Here is a 17,716-nt window from a genome sequence, read left to right as displayed (position 1 = left end):
TGGGTTACAACTATATATAAATATTAATGCTCCAATGTTATTTCTTTTTAATTCTAGATATTTAAGTTCACTTATCTAGCGTATTTTGGAGTCGTCAGATTGAGATATTCAGAAGGACAAAGTAAAAATCAACGGAATAATCCAGTTAGGTACAACAAAAATACCTGCATATTTCCGCGCTTAAGTATTCTGTCGTTTTTAAAACAAAATGAAAGCTCAAATGATCTATTCTGATCACTTTTTGTCCTCTGTATGTCTGTCCGTCGTCCGTAAACTTTAAATATTTTCTGCTTCCTCTCCAGAATCACTGGGCCAATTTCAACAAAACTTTGCACAAAACATTTTTAGATGAAAGAAATTCAGGTTTTTTGAAATGAAGGGCAACGTCCTCTTTCAAATTACCGTAAACATGCTTATAAACGTAAATTCAGCAGCTCCTTGAAAGATATCCCATTTTAAATGCATTATACGAAATGTCCAATTTTCGCCAAGCTATCTAAGCCTCTTACTCGTCGTGTTAATTAAGGCAATGTTCATGTCAGGTCAGCAAGTAAAAGTTTTTACTATTAATCTGTTTCTTTCAATTAAAAAGGAAAGTTTATATGGAATTTTGAATTTACGTTTATAAGCATGTTTACGGTAATTTGAACAGCGAACCTACCACTTGATTCTATTCGCTATTTGAATAGTGAATAGCGAAAAGCGAATAGAACTCCAACTTTTGAATGCCCTTGACGCACATGATATTTACTTCATATGACAAACATTTCAGAATGTTTTCAAGTTTGTCAAATTAATACTGATGTCAAGTACTCATACCATTGAGCCATTTCAGACACATCAAAATAAGATGTTTAAATATTATGTCTAAATATATGCTATCTTTAATGTATATTGGGTCATCTCTCCACGTTTTTTGTTGATTGAAATCGGTCTGTTTTCCATTAGACTTCCATTAGACTTTATTTAGACTATGAGAAAAATATGAAGCACAGACCCACTGTATAAAAGAAAATGACAATTTGAAAAATAACACTATTTGCAGGTTTTGATACGTACATGTATACGCCTGTTTGAGTCAACATATTCCATAAATTGAACATATTTATAGGCTAAATATCAATAATATGTTAAATATATATTGTTTTAAATGATTTTTTTAAAAAACAAATATCAGATTTATTGATAGTTTGGTTTTTCAGTAGCTTGTCCGACCGAGTATGGGTATTTTACACGCCTTATCCGCCCGTCTTCTTAAAGATTCATTGAGTCATACTAAGAAGTGAAAATTAAAGCTGCCTTGCTGATCACATCTTTATGCGGTAAGTATTTATTACACATAGGCGTCGGAACGGGGGGGGGGGGGGGGGGGCTAGGGGGCTTCCCCCACTCTGTTTGCAAAGTAAGACCTAACCATCAGGGACATAGCATCATAGAGGGTTCAGCCCCCCACTTTTTCTCGCAGCAAAGATAATTGTCTTGAAAGATTGAGAAGTTGGAGTGATAGTCGAATCGAGCAAAACGCTCGTTATTGACATCGTTTTGATGCATGAACAAATAATTTTAAATTTATTTAACAACGCCAAATTTAGGAAATTATCATTACATAGTGTATAAGTACATTTTATATGATTTACATTTTTATTACTTAAATAAAAGAATTCATGTTCTACTCACATAGTATGAGTGAGAGTAGGCCTAGTGCAAATTTGTAGCTTTGTATAGATTAATAGATTGAGTAAGTATATGATAGGCTAACTTGTTTTTCTTAGAAACTGTTTTAAATTTGAAAACAATTGTGCTTATATGAAATCAATTTATCTTCTCAATAGGTGTCTGCCCTGGTGACTGTGTTACACAGACCTAAAGAAAACCAGCCATGAACAACTAACTCACTGATTTTATGATCAAATGATGCAACCAAAAAAGAGTAAAGACAGAATTTGTGCAAGACGTATGTGGAAAAGCATATAAACAACAGTGCTGAAGTCTGACCATTCCATTGTGGGCATTATTGTGATATTCGGCTATTTGTGTGATATTGTTTATGTGTGAAATTAAATCGGAGAGCACGTACAGGAGACGGTCATAAAAAAGACATCGAGAATGCCTTAAAGAATCCGTGATTAATTGTAACATGACCAGTGACCGTGCAGGGCTTAATTGTGAACTATATGGTTTGAACTTCGCTCATTGTGAACTTTTGTACAAGTCCATCTGTGCATGCATGTTGTGATTAAACTGCATCCAATTTTATCGATCTGCAGCAACAAATCACCACCTATAGGTTGAGTACTATTTGTCAAATTTCATTATGGTTTGTTCATAATTTTTGTGTTTATTTTTGAAATTTATAAAATGTGTAAAGTTTAAAGTTATAATTACTTGTGTCTTTTATCTCTAATTTTGCTGCAACTGTTTAAGTTAAACATCTTTGTTAATCACCAGTAGAAGTTATTTGTTAATTGATTGAAAAGCATAGTACATATATTAGTAACTCATTATTAAATGATTATTAGTGTTTATTAATTGTTTTTCTTCTGTTGTAATTTCTTAAAGTTGCTATGTTTATCTGTAAGCTTGCGGCAAATTTGCCGCAAACAGTTTGCCGGAAGCTAATTTACATACGAATTCTGAACTTGCTGCAAATTTGCCGCAAACAGTTTGCCGGAAGCTAATTTGAATACGAATTCTGAACTTGCCGCAACTTTGCCGCAAACAGTTCGCCAGAAGCTAATTTGCATACGAATTCTGAACTTGCCGCAACTTTGCCGCAAACAGTTCGCCAGAAGCTAATTTGCATACGAATTCTGAACTTGCCGCAAATATGCGGCAACTGTTTGTCGCAAATTTGCAGCAAACTCTCTGCAAATTTGCGGCAACTGTTTGCCAGAGGCCATATTTTGGTAAGGGAAGTTTATTGACTTGTCACTTGTGCAATGCAAATTTGATTTCAATTAAGGTATTCGATGAATAACGACCACATTTTGTACCTAAGAAATGAATGGTCCGATATTCCTAATCATGGTATCATTTTGAAGGTGTTATCAAATGAAAATACTCCACCAAAAGAATTTTCAAAATATTAATTATGGTCCAACTAATTACACCTTGAATTTTGTATTGAAGTCTATGGGCAACGTATGTTTTAATGGGATATTGTAAAAAGTAACTTAAAATTTGTAAAACTCTCTTGGTTAATACATACATAAACTTTCTCTTTATTAAAATATGAATTAAAATGAATCATTTACCGCAGATATTTTCTGACGAAATTAAAATTTTCTTTTTTTCAACAAGGGGAGATAACTCTTTAAAAATTTAAGGTGCAAAATGACCGGCTTCTTTTAAGTTGTCAGTCATGTGAATTTGGTTCATTTCACTTTCATTGTTTTTTAGCAGTACATATTTAACTGGTTCAAAATTGTTCAAAATCCCTTCATTATACATTGAATACTGTGGTTTCATCAATATTCGTTAAATACCAATTTTCATAGATTTCGTTGTTAAGTTGATCCACGAAATTAAATTTTCATTGAAGTTTAATTATAACTAACATTTTGTATTGATAGGACCATTGGCCACGAAATTACGTATCCTTGAAACTGTGGTTTCCCGAAAATCCACGAAAATTGATACCCACGAAAATTAATGAAACCACAGTACCTTAATACTAAGTTGTATGACAATTTTGAAGGTGTGAATGTGGACTCTGTGAGACAATGACCACTGTACCAGAATGCATCTGTTGTGCAGAAATTCCCCTCATATATGAGATCAGAGCAAGTAGTCAAATTGAGTGCATCACACAACACCAGACCTTCATTGACAACTGTCTGAATATCCATGTGCTAGAAGTAGCATGTACATGTACATCCAGTCTGAGGGTCCACTTGATGACAATGAGCCAATTAATGAGTAAGAGTTTCAGACATTCATTTATTTTTTTTGTAAGATATTCATTTATTTTATTTTTTTCAATTTTTATAACGAAATCAAACAATACATCTACAAATGTGATGTACCAATACTGCATCAAAGTGATCACATCATTCACATATTTAACAAGAACAAAATACTATTAACATAAGAATATGATGAATAATTCAATAACAACTGTCTCTTTCAGGGTTTATAGACACATTGCCTACAGACGCTTTGTTCTCTGGATCTGGCATCGCCTGGGAAGAGGAAACCGCAAAATTATCCCAGCCTGTGCTGTAACTAAAATCCGCAGTGTCTTTCCCTCTGAGCAGTACACTGGCTTTCGGTATCCCAGACCAACTTGATCACTGTCGTGCAAACCTGCTCCGTCGTGTTGCAACGAGTTGGTCTTTGTTATACGGCTCCAATTTTGAGGTCAACTATGGTGGTTGGTACCCTAGGAGTCTATCTGCATCCTGGCCTGCGGTCTGATATGAAGGGAACTGCCTCCTCCGTTCAACAAGACTGATGCGCAAGATGTCGATGTTTTCTACAAAATCATAAGAATTACAGTGACTTGTTTAAAATTTCACATGTATACATAAGAACTGTTATAGTCTTTTGTGCAATGCATCTTAAAATAAGCATAGAATACACTTTAGTAATATGATACTAGTATCATTTAGTATTTGTTTAATAAATAATAATTACCATAAGTGATGGGTGTCTTAATGGGTTTTGCTACAGGATGGTCACCTCTTTTGTCCTTTGGATAACAAATCTGCCACTTAGCAGCCCCAGCTCTGGTCATGGTTTGATGGCAACTTCCATTTTCATTAAAGTGAAGTGCTGCTACACACAACCTGAAATAGAATAGTAAGAGTAAGATATGTTGAATTTAATTGTATTTCAGAGACACTTGATATAATAGTTTACTTGCTGAATAATCTTACCTAGTCATCATAGCTGGATAAAAGAAGCGGGTGTTCTTGGGAGCAAAAATATTTACCACACTGTGTTAAACTTCCAATCCATAGGTCTGATGTAGCGGTGACAGCTTTGGTATATCTCGCATCATCTATTATCTGAAAAATACTGTATATACATTTATTTATCATCAGTATCTAAAATTACTTTCTTTGATTCATAACCTGTCCTCCTCCAACACTCAGTGCTCACAGTGTTCATGCTTGTTGGTGACATGTTCCGTAAGCGAAGACCACTTCTGCTCCTTCAAGTACCCATCTTCACCACAAGAAGCTGCAACCCAATAACAATGGTTGACCGAGCTTTTAATCCAGGGCGGATGTCTGCACAGTCCCTTTTCTTAGAAGAAGCCTCCAAATCTTTGAAATACCTAGATAAAAATAAAATATTTATTATTATATTATTATTTTAAATTTATCACTTACAAATATTGTATCTTAAACTAGATATCTTATTTTAATACCACATAACTTTTTTGCACATTATTTATAGATAGATCTAAAACTGTACCTACCTTTAGCTACATGCCAAACATCAAAGTAATGGTGTTTGTCTGGATGTTCTGTGCGCATGAATTTTCTCACCATCCAGTGCCTGTCAGTAATGATGTTGTCAATCTGGAGGCCTGCATCTTCAAGTTGCTGAATTCCCCTCTTCAGACCCTCCAACTCCATGTGTACAGAGCTTTTGACTTCATTACTCTAAAATTTGTGTAAAAAGTCTTATATTTTTGGTTTTGTTCATTGATATATTTACATGTAGGAAAAAGTTTGTCTTTTTTAACAATTTTTACAATTACTTACAAAAAGTTTTCAATGAAGTATTAAAGTTTTAAATTAAAAGTTAAATCTAAAACATTTGAACATTTGAAAACATGAATATACCTGAACTAACTGAAAATCCAAAATTTTCCCCGTCTCCAAATCCATCAAAGTGTAGGATCCATATTTTGCTGAATAATCAGGGGAATCACATCTTGCATCACCACCTAATGTTAACCTTTGACCTTGGTATTCTTGAAGCAGGGTTTCCAAATGGTAATCCCATGTAAAGATACAAGATGGAAAGACATATGCAGATTGGATCCTACTAAATGTTGAGGTTGACATCATCTGCAGTTTTAAGTGCTGGAACAGTCGAAGACACTTTGCGGCATTTGACCCACTGAACACAATGGCTCCAGCAACAAAAATGTTAGACCATGGCATCCCATTCAAACACTGTTGGCTCTCCCACTCACAAACATGTCCACAGGTGCATTGTGATCTTGTCCCTACCATAGTTCCCTTTGTAAAGTTCAATGATGACATGCATGGACTGCCACAAATCCCACATTTCTCAAGAAGCTTGGCTAGCCAGGACTCAGCAACCAGGAACTGCCGCTCTTCCTCTGGATGAACAGCAGTGCGTAGAGGGATCCCGTTTTCATAGACCTGATCTTCTTCATTGCTTTCTTCGTCCTCCTCTTCAAAGGGATCATAGTCTGAGTCAGCCTGGTCTTAATCTTCTTCAACATCACTCTGGGTATCCTCATCCAAGATAAATTAGTTAGCTCCCTGTTTGGGCTCTGCTAATGGGACCAATCCAGCAGGTTCCCTGAGTGACACTCCATCAAATAAACTTGAGCATTGCACACCCTTCGACACTGTTATACAGTTTTTATCTGTCATTGAAACCTGAATCCTTCGGGTTCTTTGAGGGACAGTTATGGGAGCCTGGCATTTCTTTGTAAGGGTGGTACATGTCTAACTGGAACTGACTGGGGGGTCTTCAGGTTCTGGTACAGCAGTCTTATGCTCAGAATTTGGTGGTGCTTCTCCATCATGATGGATAGTCACTGGTGTTGCATCGTTTCCATTTCTCAATTCCACCTCTTGCAGTGCTTCATGTAAAAGCTACAAAATAAATATATATCATTTTAACTTTGTTTACAAAGTTTTCAGAATTCTGAGATGCCACAGTACATGTATGTAACATTATTTTTTAAAGGGGGTGGGCAACTTATATGACAATAAAACATGAAAGGATCTCGAAAAATATAATTTGTCAGACATCAATAACCTCTCACGAGAGAGAGAGAGAAGAGAGAGAGAGTACTCTATATAATATTTATATATTTAATTTGTAATAATCATTTTATTGTCATTTATATCATTTATAAAACAATTCCAGAATCGCGTCCGAGTTTGCTGAGTATAAGTAATCATATATTATGTTTTTAAATTGGATTTTTCAGAATGAATATGTTAATACATTTTTGAATTATAAGATATAAAAGAGAGACTTACATAAGGCTTGTTGCGTTTAGCAAATGCTCCTCGAGTCTTTGGTGGTAGGACGAGAGGCGCAGCTTGTAAACGAAGGGGCACGTCGGGAACTACATCCCCTTTCAGACTAATTCTGGCATTTGCGTATCCTAGTCGCTCTAATATATTGAGGTCTCTTTCTAGTCGGTCCGTAGAAAAATGTTTGGAGCACAAAACTCTGTGGTTTTCTGGCACAAACTTATCTCATCGACAGTATATCATCAATATTTTCCTTCTCGCCGAATCTTTGGGGAAACTGAAAAAGCTCACCCACATACTTTTTTATGCACACTAGCACAACCAAAGGCAGCACAGAAAGGCATGGTGGCTATTAATCCGACAACGGGCCAACTGTATCGCGGCGTGTGGCTAATTATCTTATCTGATGATCTATCACTGTCCGCAGTCTCCCCTCGCCTTCTCGCTGAATTGCTTCTATGACGTCACATGCAATGGCGCGTAGAAGGTTGCTTTTTGAATATGCATATCACGAAAGTCAAATTTTGAACGCTTCGTGTTTTAATTATGAATATTTCAACAGAGATTTTTGGTGGTATTTTATTTTCAGACAATGTTTTATCAATTTATCATATTAAAATAAAATACAATTTTTTTTTGATAATAGCCCTTTAAGATGTACTATAGTCAGGTTCTCTTCATACATTTGCTCTAAAATAATAAAGTCTATTTATGATCACAAATACAACATTACAACAAATGTTTAGAATATCGATGTTAATGTATTACGTAGAAGGAAACAAAAGTAACGTAAACTGATTTTTTTAAAAAAAAATCACTTTCCCCAGAAATGTAAATGAGAAGTATTCATATTCCTACGTTATCTGCCTCCCTATTTTTTTCATAAAATATATACATGTATCATTCTTCGATTGACAATTCATTCACCAATAAATATTGCTTGTATTATAACAACAATTATTATTTCATGATTATTGTTCGTTAATAATCACACAATATCCTTATTGTGTATGAATTTGGTTTTCTTTATTTGCGTCATTTCCCACCATATGTCGACGAGAGAAGTGACGTAACTGTTAACAATCAATTTGTCCTTTTTTTTGTGTGTGCTTGCTACGGATATGAAAAACTAGTATACAGCGATTTATTTACAAGTTCCGTGTTTATAACTTCAAAATCAGTTGAACAGAGTAAATAATATCTTGGATACGGGATAACAAATTTCTACTCTTTCGTCATATTTAACATAAAGGAAAATAACCCCCAAGTCTTTTTTCTTTAGAAAAATCCAATTATTCTTCAGCCTGGGGGGGGGGGGGGGCATTATTCTACGTCGAAAAATGACCCCGGTCATTATTCTACGGGGGTCATTATACTTCATTACACCGGGACATCCTACACACACCCCACCCCATTTTATGACCAAAGTTTTTTATTTTTTTTTTAAATTCAGTAAAATTACAGAAAAAGAATTTAGGATTGGCGTCATCAATCAACCAAACTTGTTTTAGATATACTATAGTAACCGACATGGTAAAACATGTATTGCTTTTGTTTTTGTAATAATTTTTATATTCAGTAATAGTCATTATGGTAGTTGAAGAGTGTTTCGGTAGTTTTAGATGTAACATGTACGACTCAGGGGTGTTCAGGTTTTTTATTGAAATTGTGAAAAAATAACAGTGTCGCCCATTTTTTATGGTTCTCGGAAGTGCCCGCTTAAATAAATCCCTTCTGCAATTAATTTGGTTTGACATTTTAAAATGCGTCTTCTTAGCCCATTAAGGCTTGAGTTAGAAATCTAAACTGCATTTTCAGCGATTGGGGACGCATATAAATTGCTGGATCCGCCACTGCAAATAATGTACACGAAGGCAGGAGTAATCTCTAATTCATGTTTCATTGTTCCCGAAGAAGTGTTATGGTAATAATAATCAGACAGGAATTTTAGTTGTTATTTGGGATATGATGCATGGGAAATAGATATTATGAAGTAATATTTTATCTAGAATTCAGTAGAACTAGTTTTTGCTATGTAAAGAGGCCGGTGTTTACAAATTTTAAATTTATACATGTATATGCTACGATTTAGGAAAGGATAGAACTGTTTGAGAAATTATATTCCTTTTCATTTAACCTTGAGTCCACATTAGATTGAATAATGCTATGTACAGCTCCTCTAAATTCGAATAAGAGAATGCGAGGGAAAATGTAAGGGGGAATTCAAATAAGGGGTACCAAGGGGGGAATTGGGATCGACATGGCCTTTGATAAAGAACGGGGTTTTTTTCTTTGAGGTAATGTCTTAAATAGAATAGCATAGTCATGTTATTTATTTGGTGTTACTACACATATATTGCTCGTATTTTTCAAATTCTAATCAAAAGTTTGATATTTTCCTCGGGGGATGGGGGGGGGGGGGGTCGCGTATTCTCGGATATATAGTATAAGCATAAATATGAGCATGTATAGACTTGTTTTAATCTGTATTAAACAAAAGATTAAATTGAAATAAAGAGTTCAGTAAAAATGTTGTTTTACACATGAAGATACGCTTAAAATTAAACAAAAAATTAAAAACAAGAATTTTAATAAGATGAATCATAAGAAAATTCATAGCATTACGTATACATTATATTTTTACTGACACAATAGATCGACCTTTTACATATTAGGCATGGTATCTCTAAAATCTGATTTTCCTATAAACAGTCAAACATTATATTGAAGAAACTAATAAAATCTTATATCATATAGGTATTTCTAAATTTTGTTCCAATCAGAAACCATTAATAATGTCAACCAAACATGCTTTCACAGCAGAATAGATGCTTAGAAGACGGAGGTCGGGAAAAAGAGATTTCTTTCATATGGTTAGTTTTAAAAATGTGCATGTATAATTCTGAACCTTATTTTTCATTTTGTTGGTTCAATACTTGCCGTATTTATAGTAGACTTACTCAAGTCTCTGTATTTAATACGTTGACCGTTAAATGATACCAATCATCTATGATAGCAGGAATTAATATTTTTGAGCAAACAGTGGAAGTAAGAAATATAAATACATTAAAACAAAATAGGACAATAAGTGCAAGTCTGTTAATACGAGGGTCAATCAAAAAATACGAAAACAATGTGGCTGTTTATCATATATTTTTAGTTAATTCATAACTAACAGATTAATTTATGTAAGAATACTAATTTTATTGATATAAGAAGTTTTGTTCCATTTGATTGAATGGTTTACCCGATTTTATATTCAACATGTTTTCTCGTCACAGCGCACGGTAACGTTGAAAACACGACGTCATGATAATGCACGTACTGTTAACAGAAATATATCCAATCCTTATATCACTCTGAGTCTTTTGTGTTTTTCAGCATACAATTTAAATCGGCGATAGTTCACTTGACATCTCATAAGTTCCTCGAGGTTTTTTTTATTCTTTAGCGCATGTCTCTTCGTTGACAGTAAAGAAATCTCTGAATGTCTGATGACGTTGTTTATTTTTTAATCAAATATCTAAAGATATTCTACTCTCTTTCGTATTGTTTGATGTTCAAAATACATTTACCACAAATCCACAAAATGTGTGCGAGTGAAACACAGACATATCTTGACAATTTTTTATTTTAGGTTTCAATATTATTTGGTTTTAAAAGGTGGAATAACACACCTGGAAAATGTCACTCAAATTAACAGGAAATTTTTTGAAAATGAAAGATATAAAGATAAATAAACTGTACAAATGTCAAATAAGCGGAAAAATTGCAGTTTGGGGATAAAAAATGAATATCTAAAATAATTATTCCAGTAAGTAACAACAAACGCCCCTGCAGGATTCGAACTCGGGATGTACGGATCACAAGTCCGACACATTATCCACTCGGCTATGGAAAAAGTTACATGTTTCAGGCCATAAAATCCTTTAAATAAAACGAAATGTCGTTTCGATCAGGGGTCAGCCATTTTGTGTTGATGTGTTATTCCACCTTAAGCCCAATTTATGGAAATATTACTTTCAACATAATATGATGAATTGTTGACAACACAAAGTTAACTCGTGCGCCGTGACCTCATTTTGCAGGATTAGATTCTAAATAATTCTTAGAAATAAAGGAATAAATGATTTTTTTTTAATTTCAAATTGTTTGAAACAATTTCTATTTTATGATTACTGAATTTAATAATAATATGACGTTTAAAAACATAGCTATGGAAAAAGTCCTCGTATTTTTTTGATTGACCCTCGTAGCAACATCACCGGAACGAACTAAGATTCGATATTTTCTGAGGAGTTCCCTGCGGCCAAATAGAATAATGTTAGTTTAACAAGAGTGTTGTGTCACCCCCCCCCCCCCCCCACACACACACACACTTTTTGTCGCAGTAACGATTTTTCTTATTCACATATAAAGAACTGAACTTAAATGGAGTCCCCCCTCGACTTATTTTGGACCATGTAAGAAATTGAAGGGAAAATAAATTAGGTATTGAACAGTGAAATTGAAGTTATAGAATTACTACGATTGTTACAGATTTAGGTTTGCTTTCTTTGAATAACAAAACTTTAACATAACATATGTTGCTATAATAACCGTTTACCTCATTCTTTCCTGACACTATTCGTAAGTGGAATATTCTGAAAAATAATACCAAGGAAGCTACTTCGTTAAATATTTTTAAGAAATCACTACAGAGCAATCATACAAAACCTCCTAAGTATTTTTCTTTTGGTAAAAGATTTTTAAAAATCATTCCTACGAAATTAAGGCATAATTGTGTTCTCAATTGTGATCTTTATCGGTGTAACATAATAACCAACCCAATGTGTTCATGTGGAAGTTTAGAAGATGCACATCACTTGTTCTTGGTTTGTAAAAAATATTCATTATTAAGACAATCATTTATGAATAATCTTTTATCACTGAACTTTTTGAATATAATTGATGTACATTTTTTACTTTGGGGTGACAAAACTTTATCTTATGATGAAAACATAAAATTATTTAAAGAAGTTCATACATTTATACAAAAGTGTGGTAGATTTATCTAAGTTTTTAAATTATTTGCATAACTTTCTTATCCATCCTATTTCTAACTCTAGATTTAAAACTAATGATTTATTTGTATTTCATTAAATGTTCTATAACTGTTATCAATGTTAACTGGCATTGTATGCCACTGTAATATATTATGTACAAGGAGAGGACATTCTAAGTTTTTGGAACTTGTGTCCAATCTTTTTGGCATTAGTCAATAAAATATGTTCAACTCAACCGTTTACCCTATAGTATGATAATAAAACAAGGTCTTTAACTCCCAATTACGTGAAGTGCCAATTTTGTGAACTGCAATAGTTTCATTTTCAACAGAAATGTAGCGGAAAAGTGATTTTACCATCCTCTTCTGATATGTTTTATCTTATTAAAAAACTCAACATGTTTTCATTCTTTTGCTTCTATTTGCACAAGTAGCGCCCAAACTAAATACTCGCCGACTGGAAAAGTCGTTTTACACCACTGACGAACCTTTGGCGAAGTAAAATATTAAAACATTGATAAAATTACAATTGGTGTTCATTATCGAATCAAAAACTACACCTTTTTAAACAGTGCCTTACATCGTAACCTGCCATATTTTAAGCTTTTCCCATACCCCATACCTGATACATAATCATATAACCAGTACGTTACGTACAAATAACAATTTTTTTTTTGGTTTGAAACGACTTTAATTTCCAGTCTGCAAAACAGAAAATAAAGGCAACTAGCATGCAATCTTTGCGTTTATTACTTCGACTATGTTATCCCCACATGCACCCCTGCATTTTCCAAGTACATTTAATATTCCTCCGCCTTCGTCAGTCTTAATAATGCAAATATATTACAAAGATATAGAATGCAGTGTATGCTTATTCCATTCCTCCTGTTCATCGAGGCGTGTATTTTGGTAAGTAGATAAGACAAGTCCCGTCGTTATTCTGATAACATCAAGTCTACACGGGTAACGCTTTGTTATACATGCATGGTTCGCCATATTTTGGCGATGAATTAATTGTTACTTATGTGTGTAATACTTTGCACATTAATGAAAACAAGTTTATTTTTTATTTTGTTATATGGTTAAATATATGGTCTATTACACGGCTTTAGATTTGATTAAGACATTATATTAAGCTGATTTTAATGCTCTAAAATTTTTACTGATGTCATGCCTAAAAATAGATTCACGTCAAATGCCACGTCATAGTTGTACAGTGTTTAGCTTTTTAAGGGTTTTTCCCTCTATAATTTTTTATCGGAATGAACCATCGCATCATGTACGAATTTATTCTCATAAAAGTAAATAAAATCTAAATATTCATAAAGAAAAAGTTCACAATTTCTTCACCTCATTAATATTTTTTTACCTTGTTGCAATAATAAAACGCCTGTTTATTCATTAATAATTCAATATGCAAAGAAATTATATTAAAAAGTCTCAGTTTTTTTTCTCAGATTATAATAGATATTTCAGGAAAATCCAATAAAATCAGAATATAAAACCAAAAATATGGGTCTATTATGCAAAGTTTGAGATACTAGATGATATCCCGCGCAGGCGCAGGAATTAACATTTACACATTGAAATGATGCAATACTTAATATCTAGAACCATTGGGGGGTGGGGGCTCATTTTGTATATACTGTGTCGATTTTTTTTTTAATTGCTTTAATCGTATATTCTTTAAAATTGAAATAAAAAACACCATGGCTGGATATTAAGAGGAACGAACAGGGATGAAAATTTTTAACTGAAATGGGTGATATATACATGTACGCCACGTACATTCAAGCCACCTCAATTCTCTTTGTTGCAACTGACTGGAAAAAAATAATGTAATTTCAAACCAGTGAGTCTCCACATACATGCTTGTAGTGATTTACATACATTGTATGACACATTTATTACTTGAATTGTGACTTTACAAAGATTGCTCCGAGAATTTCATTGCCCCGTCGCAAACAACTGCCGATAATTTTCCTCTCCAATTTTAATTAAGAGAGTCGGGAAGATACATGTGAAGACTTATGGTCGGTCGTGGCCACAGACAATCCATTGACAGTCTTCTAATACGACGATGCTCAGTTTGATCTAGAAACTGACCAATTTATAACCTTCGAAATTCTATAACACGGACTCTGATTCCTTCCCAGAATTTCAATTTAAGGAAGCATTATTGAAGTTTCATCCCAACCTTATTAGTTAGCCCAAATCATTCTAATATAGTGCCTGAATTTAAATGATAAAATGTGTAAATTCATAGGCAATCATTTCTCAGTAAGAGGGTGCTCTGACTTTCTGTCACTTCAAAAAAGTACAAATCCTGCTTTATGTTTAACTCACACAGAAGACATTTTTTGTTAATTCTTCTCGGTTTCAGAAAGTCAGAGATGTAAAACAAGTGGGCAGTTTACATGGAGTTTAACAAGTTAATTCATTATGTAAACCATGGTTATTTTAATAATGAACAACAAGGCTTATGTGGCTCAGCAATTTGTTTATCTTTCGTTGTAATTCAATTATGTTTAAGTCTCCAAGACATTCCTCCATGATGCGTTGATACGTAGCTGGATTGTTGGATAGACCCCAAACGGTAGACGATTAAATTCATAAAATTCAATCGGTCCAACAGTAAAAGCTTGTTTATGAGCCTCGTCAATTTCAAGCTGGTGGTAGCCTGATTTCATATCAAGTACTGAAAAAAATTTGGATCCAGAAAGTGTGTCTAAAATATCCTCTAATCCTATAATCCACACACATCCTGATGGTACCATCCTTTTTCTTTACTAAAACGGCATTCGAAGCAAAAGGAGACTTGGATTTTCTTAATATTCCAGCAGATAACAGTTGTTCGATGTGTCTTTGTTTAAATGGTGACTCATCTGATAAGTTGATTTGATGTTTTACATAGTAAAATGACCTATATCTGTGTCTCCCTTAGAAAAGATATCATTGTATTCTCTTAGTAATTTCCATACTTTCTCCTTTTGTTGATTTGTAAGTGTTAAGTTTCCTAGTTCAATGTTTTTCAAATGATCTGACATCGAATAGGTCTGCATTTCATTTGCTGAAAAGTTGCTAAACTCTCCTGGTTGTATTTCACTAAGAATTGACCTTGGGTGAACCTTTTAGACATGTCTTGAACTAACTGTTTCAGTTTTGTTACTTCAGATTCTGGCTGAACATTTTTCTTATTTTCAGTAGCTGGAGATACCTGTAGTATCGAGTTTGTTGTTGTCTTTGTTTCTTTTTCTGGTATTTTGTGTTCTCTCTCCATTTTTCTTAATTCTACTTTGAGCTTGTCAAAATCTTTCATCACTTCAAACTTGAATCCTGAAATATCTTTCAAGTCCTGTCTGAGTCCTGCCCAGAATTTAGTTCTTAACATTTTATCTGAATCATGGTGTGAAATCATTCTTTGCTCAACAACTCTTGACAATAAATCTTCAAGTCTAAATGACCAGGCTATAATATCTTCTGATTCGCCTTGTTTTGCACTATAAAATTTGGCTAAAAGTTCTTCTTTAGTGTCCACAGTGCCATAGACACTTTCAAATTTCTCCAATATTGTTTCTATATCCACACCTGTTCCTAGTCTCATCAGTATTCTGCTCGCTTCACATCTGACCGACCTTCTAATTGCTTGCATAATCATATCCTCTTTGTAGGTTTCTTCAAGTAATAAACTTTTCACTTTGTACCGCCATTGTTCATAGTCTTCTTCACCTTTTGTTGCATTTTCTCCATATAAAATTGAAAGTTTAGGCTGATTTGCATGAATAGTAGTTGATTTTGTGTCTGTTTTTCTGTCTGCTATCTATTTCAACCACTTTTCAAGCTCCTCTGGTGTGTCATACTTTGGATTTAGTCCTAAATCCTTTAATGTTTTCATGGGGTTTTTTTTCCTTTGGTTGCCATATTTTTGACAAATGAAGTATTATGTTTATACCAACCTAAACAATCCGAACTCGAATAGTGCACTTGTTCACGGCAAACGCGAGTTGTTCGAACTGTAACACTCTCACACTTTTAAACAGGTATATCACATATTCTCATGTAAATCAACTTATGACTATAATGACCTACATATGTACTTGGACTAAAATGACAACACACAATTTTGATCAAAAGCAATGCTCAATAATATTTCAGCTATAGTACTGATCTAATTTAAGGTCTTTACAATGTTGTAAGACGACAAACCAATTTCAATCAACATAGAACTAAACCAGTCACTGTCAATAATGTCTCAAAGTACACACTTGTTCAATACGCACACTTATCTAATGACTGTTTTCAAAACAAAATATCAACTGACTTCAATAAATGACTTGACCTGACAGTTCTACAACATTACTATGTTAATAAGAACATGCAACATTCTGTGCTAGTAAATGTCATGCAGTTTTCCTACTTGTTTACTTTTAAGTATTTAAACATGTTTTAAAATTATTATTTTGCTTACCAATCCTTAGTTTTACTGAGACTGTGAACTTTAATTGAGTTGATTTTCACCGCAGAAGATCACAACACCAACTTGTTAAATAGCAAAAAAAGCACAAGAATTAAATCCAAATGAGTAAAAAATTGAAACACTGCAGGGCCACCACACAAATGAATGATCCAAAATAATTGAAATGAAATTAAATAAATCCAGATTAAATCCACAAAGGAATGGAACAAAATGCACAGTATTTAAATAAAATTAGATTACATCCACAAAAGGAATAACACATAAGACATTCACAGTTGACATTTTCCTTCGTTGTTTACATACAGAAACACATGCTTCCGGATAATAAGTTGTAGACATGTCATCCGCAAAGTATTTGGTTAAAGTAACGTATGGTTCAATATATGCATGCGAATTCAATCGGCACCAACCGGTTGTATACGTCACTTGTATGGATGATTGTTGTTATCGGAGGTACGAATTAATCCAAAGTGTTGAAATTCCAAAGTGATCCGAAATGAAGTTAAGCTTAAAGTTGGATCCACCTCTTTGTAAGTTGGCACGTTTAATGTAAGTTGTAAATGAATTAACCATGCAATTTGTTAAGTACTGTTCTATGTAAGATTCAGGCAGAGGGTGGCACATGTGCATGATGAAAAATATATTTGATCATTTTTATGTAATGTATGTTCACAGACTTGAGCTTTGAACATAACTTTTTTTTTCATTGTTAATCGTTGCTATGGTAACCAACTGGATATCATTCTTGGATGAAAGAACAAACAAATGTGCAGGAAAATTACAATTTTACTGTATTTTCAACACAAAACCCATCAATCACTGCAAATTTCATAAAGAAATTTTTGTTATTTTCAAAAACTATAATAAAAAATGTATTTATTTCAACAATTCAAGTTTTGATTTTTTTTAATGTTTCTAAGCAATACTGATTCTTGAAATCTATAAATAGCCCAGTTGAGCAATTCTCAAAAATGCCTAAATTTTAATTACTTTTAAGTG

The 17,716-nt window shown here is 33.5% G+C and overlaps 2 protein-coding genes across 2 annotated transcripts in view; one reads left to right on the top strand and one right to left on the bottom strand.

Moving 5' to 3' along the window:
- Positions 1–4,022: 4,022 nt before the first annotated feature.
- On the bottom strand, positions 4,023–7,540 carry LOC136273474 (uncharacterized). The gene is made up of 8 exons (XM_066077909.1): positions 7,496–7,540; positions 6,662–6,806; positions 5,796–6,409; positions 5,426–5,612; positions 5,104–5,281; positions 4,878–5,019; positions 4,636–4,787; positions 4,023–4,474 (listed from the first exon to the last, which is right to left on the bottom strand). The coding sequence occupies exons 1-5, from the start codon at positions 7,538–7,540 to the stop codon at positions 5,217–5,219; spliced, it is 1,056 nt and encodes a 351-aa protein (XP_065933981.1). The 3' UTR covers positions 4,023–4,474; positions 4,636–4,787; positions 4,878–5,019; positions 5,104–5,216.
- A 5,464-nt stretch (positions 7,541–13,004) lies between these two features.
- The window catches only part of LOC117692664 (uncharacterized), a 356,019-nt gene continuing 351,307 nt past the window's right edge, over positions 13,005–17,716 (top strand). The window contains exon 1 of the mRNA XM_066080603.1: positions 13,005–13,149. Coding sequence (XP_065936675.1) covers positions 13,099–13,149 — 51 coding nt within the window. The 5' untranslated portion in view covers positions 13,005–13,098. The remainder of the gene's footprint in view (positions 13,150–17,716) is intronic.

Source organism: Magallana gigas, chromosome 3, assembly GCF_963853765.1.
Source record: "Magallana gigas chromosome 3, xbMagGiga1.1, whole genome shotgun sequence".
NCBI classification, from domain to species: Eukaryota; Metazoa; Mollusca; class Bivalvia; order Ostreida; family Ostreidae; genus Magallana; species Magallana gigas.
Note: the sequence above shows the minus strand (reverse complement) of the source record. Positions and strands in the feature narration are given on the sequence as shown.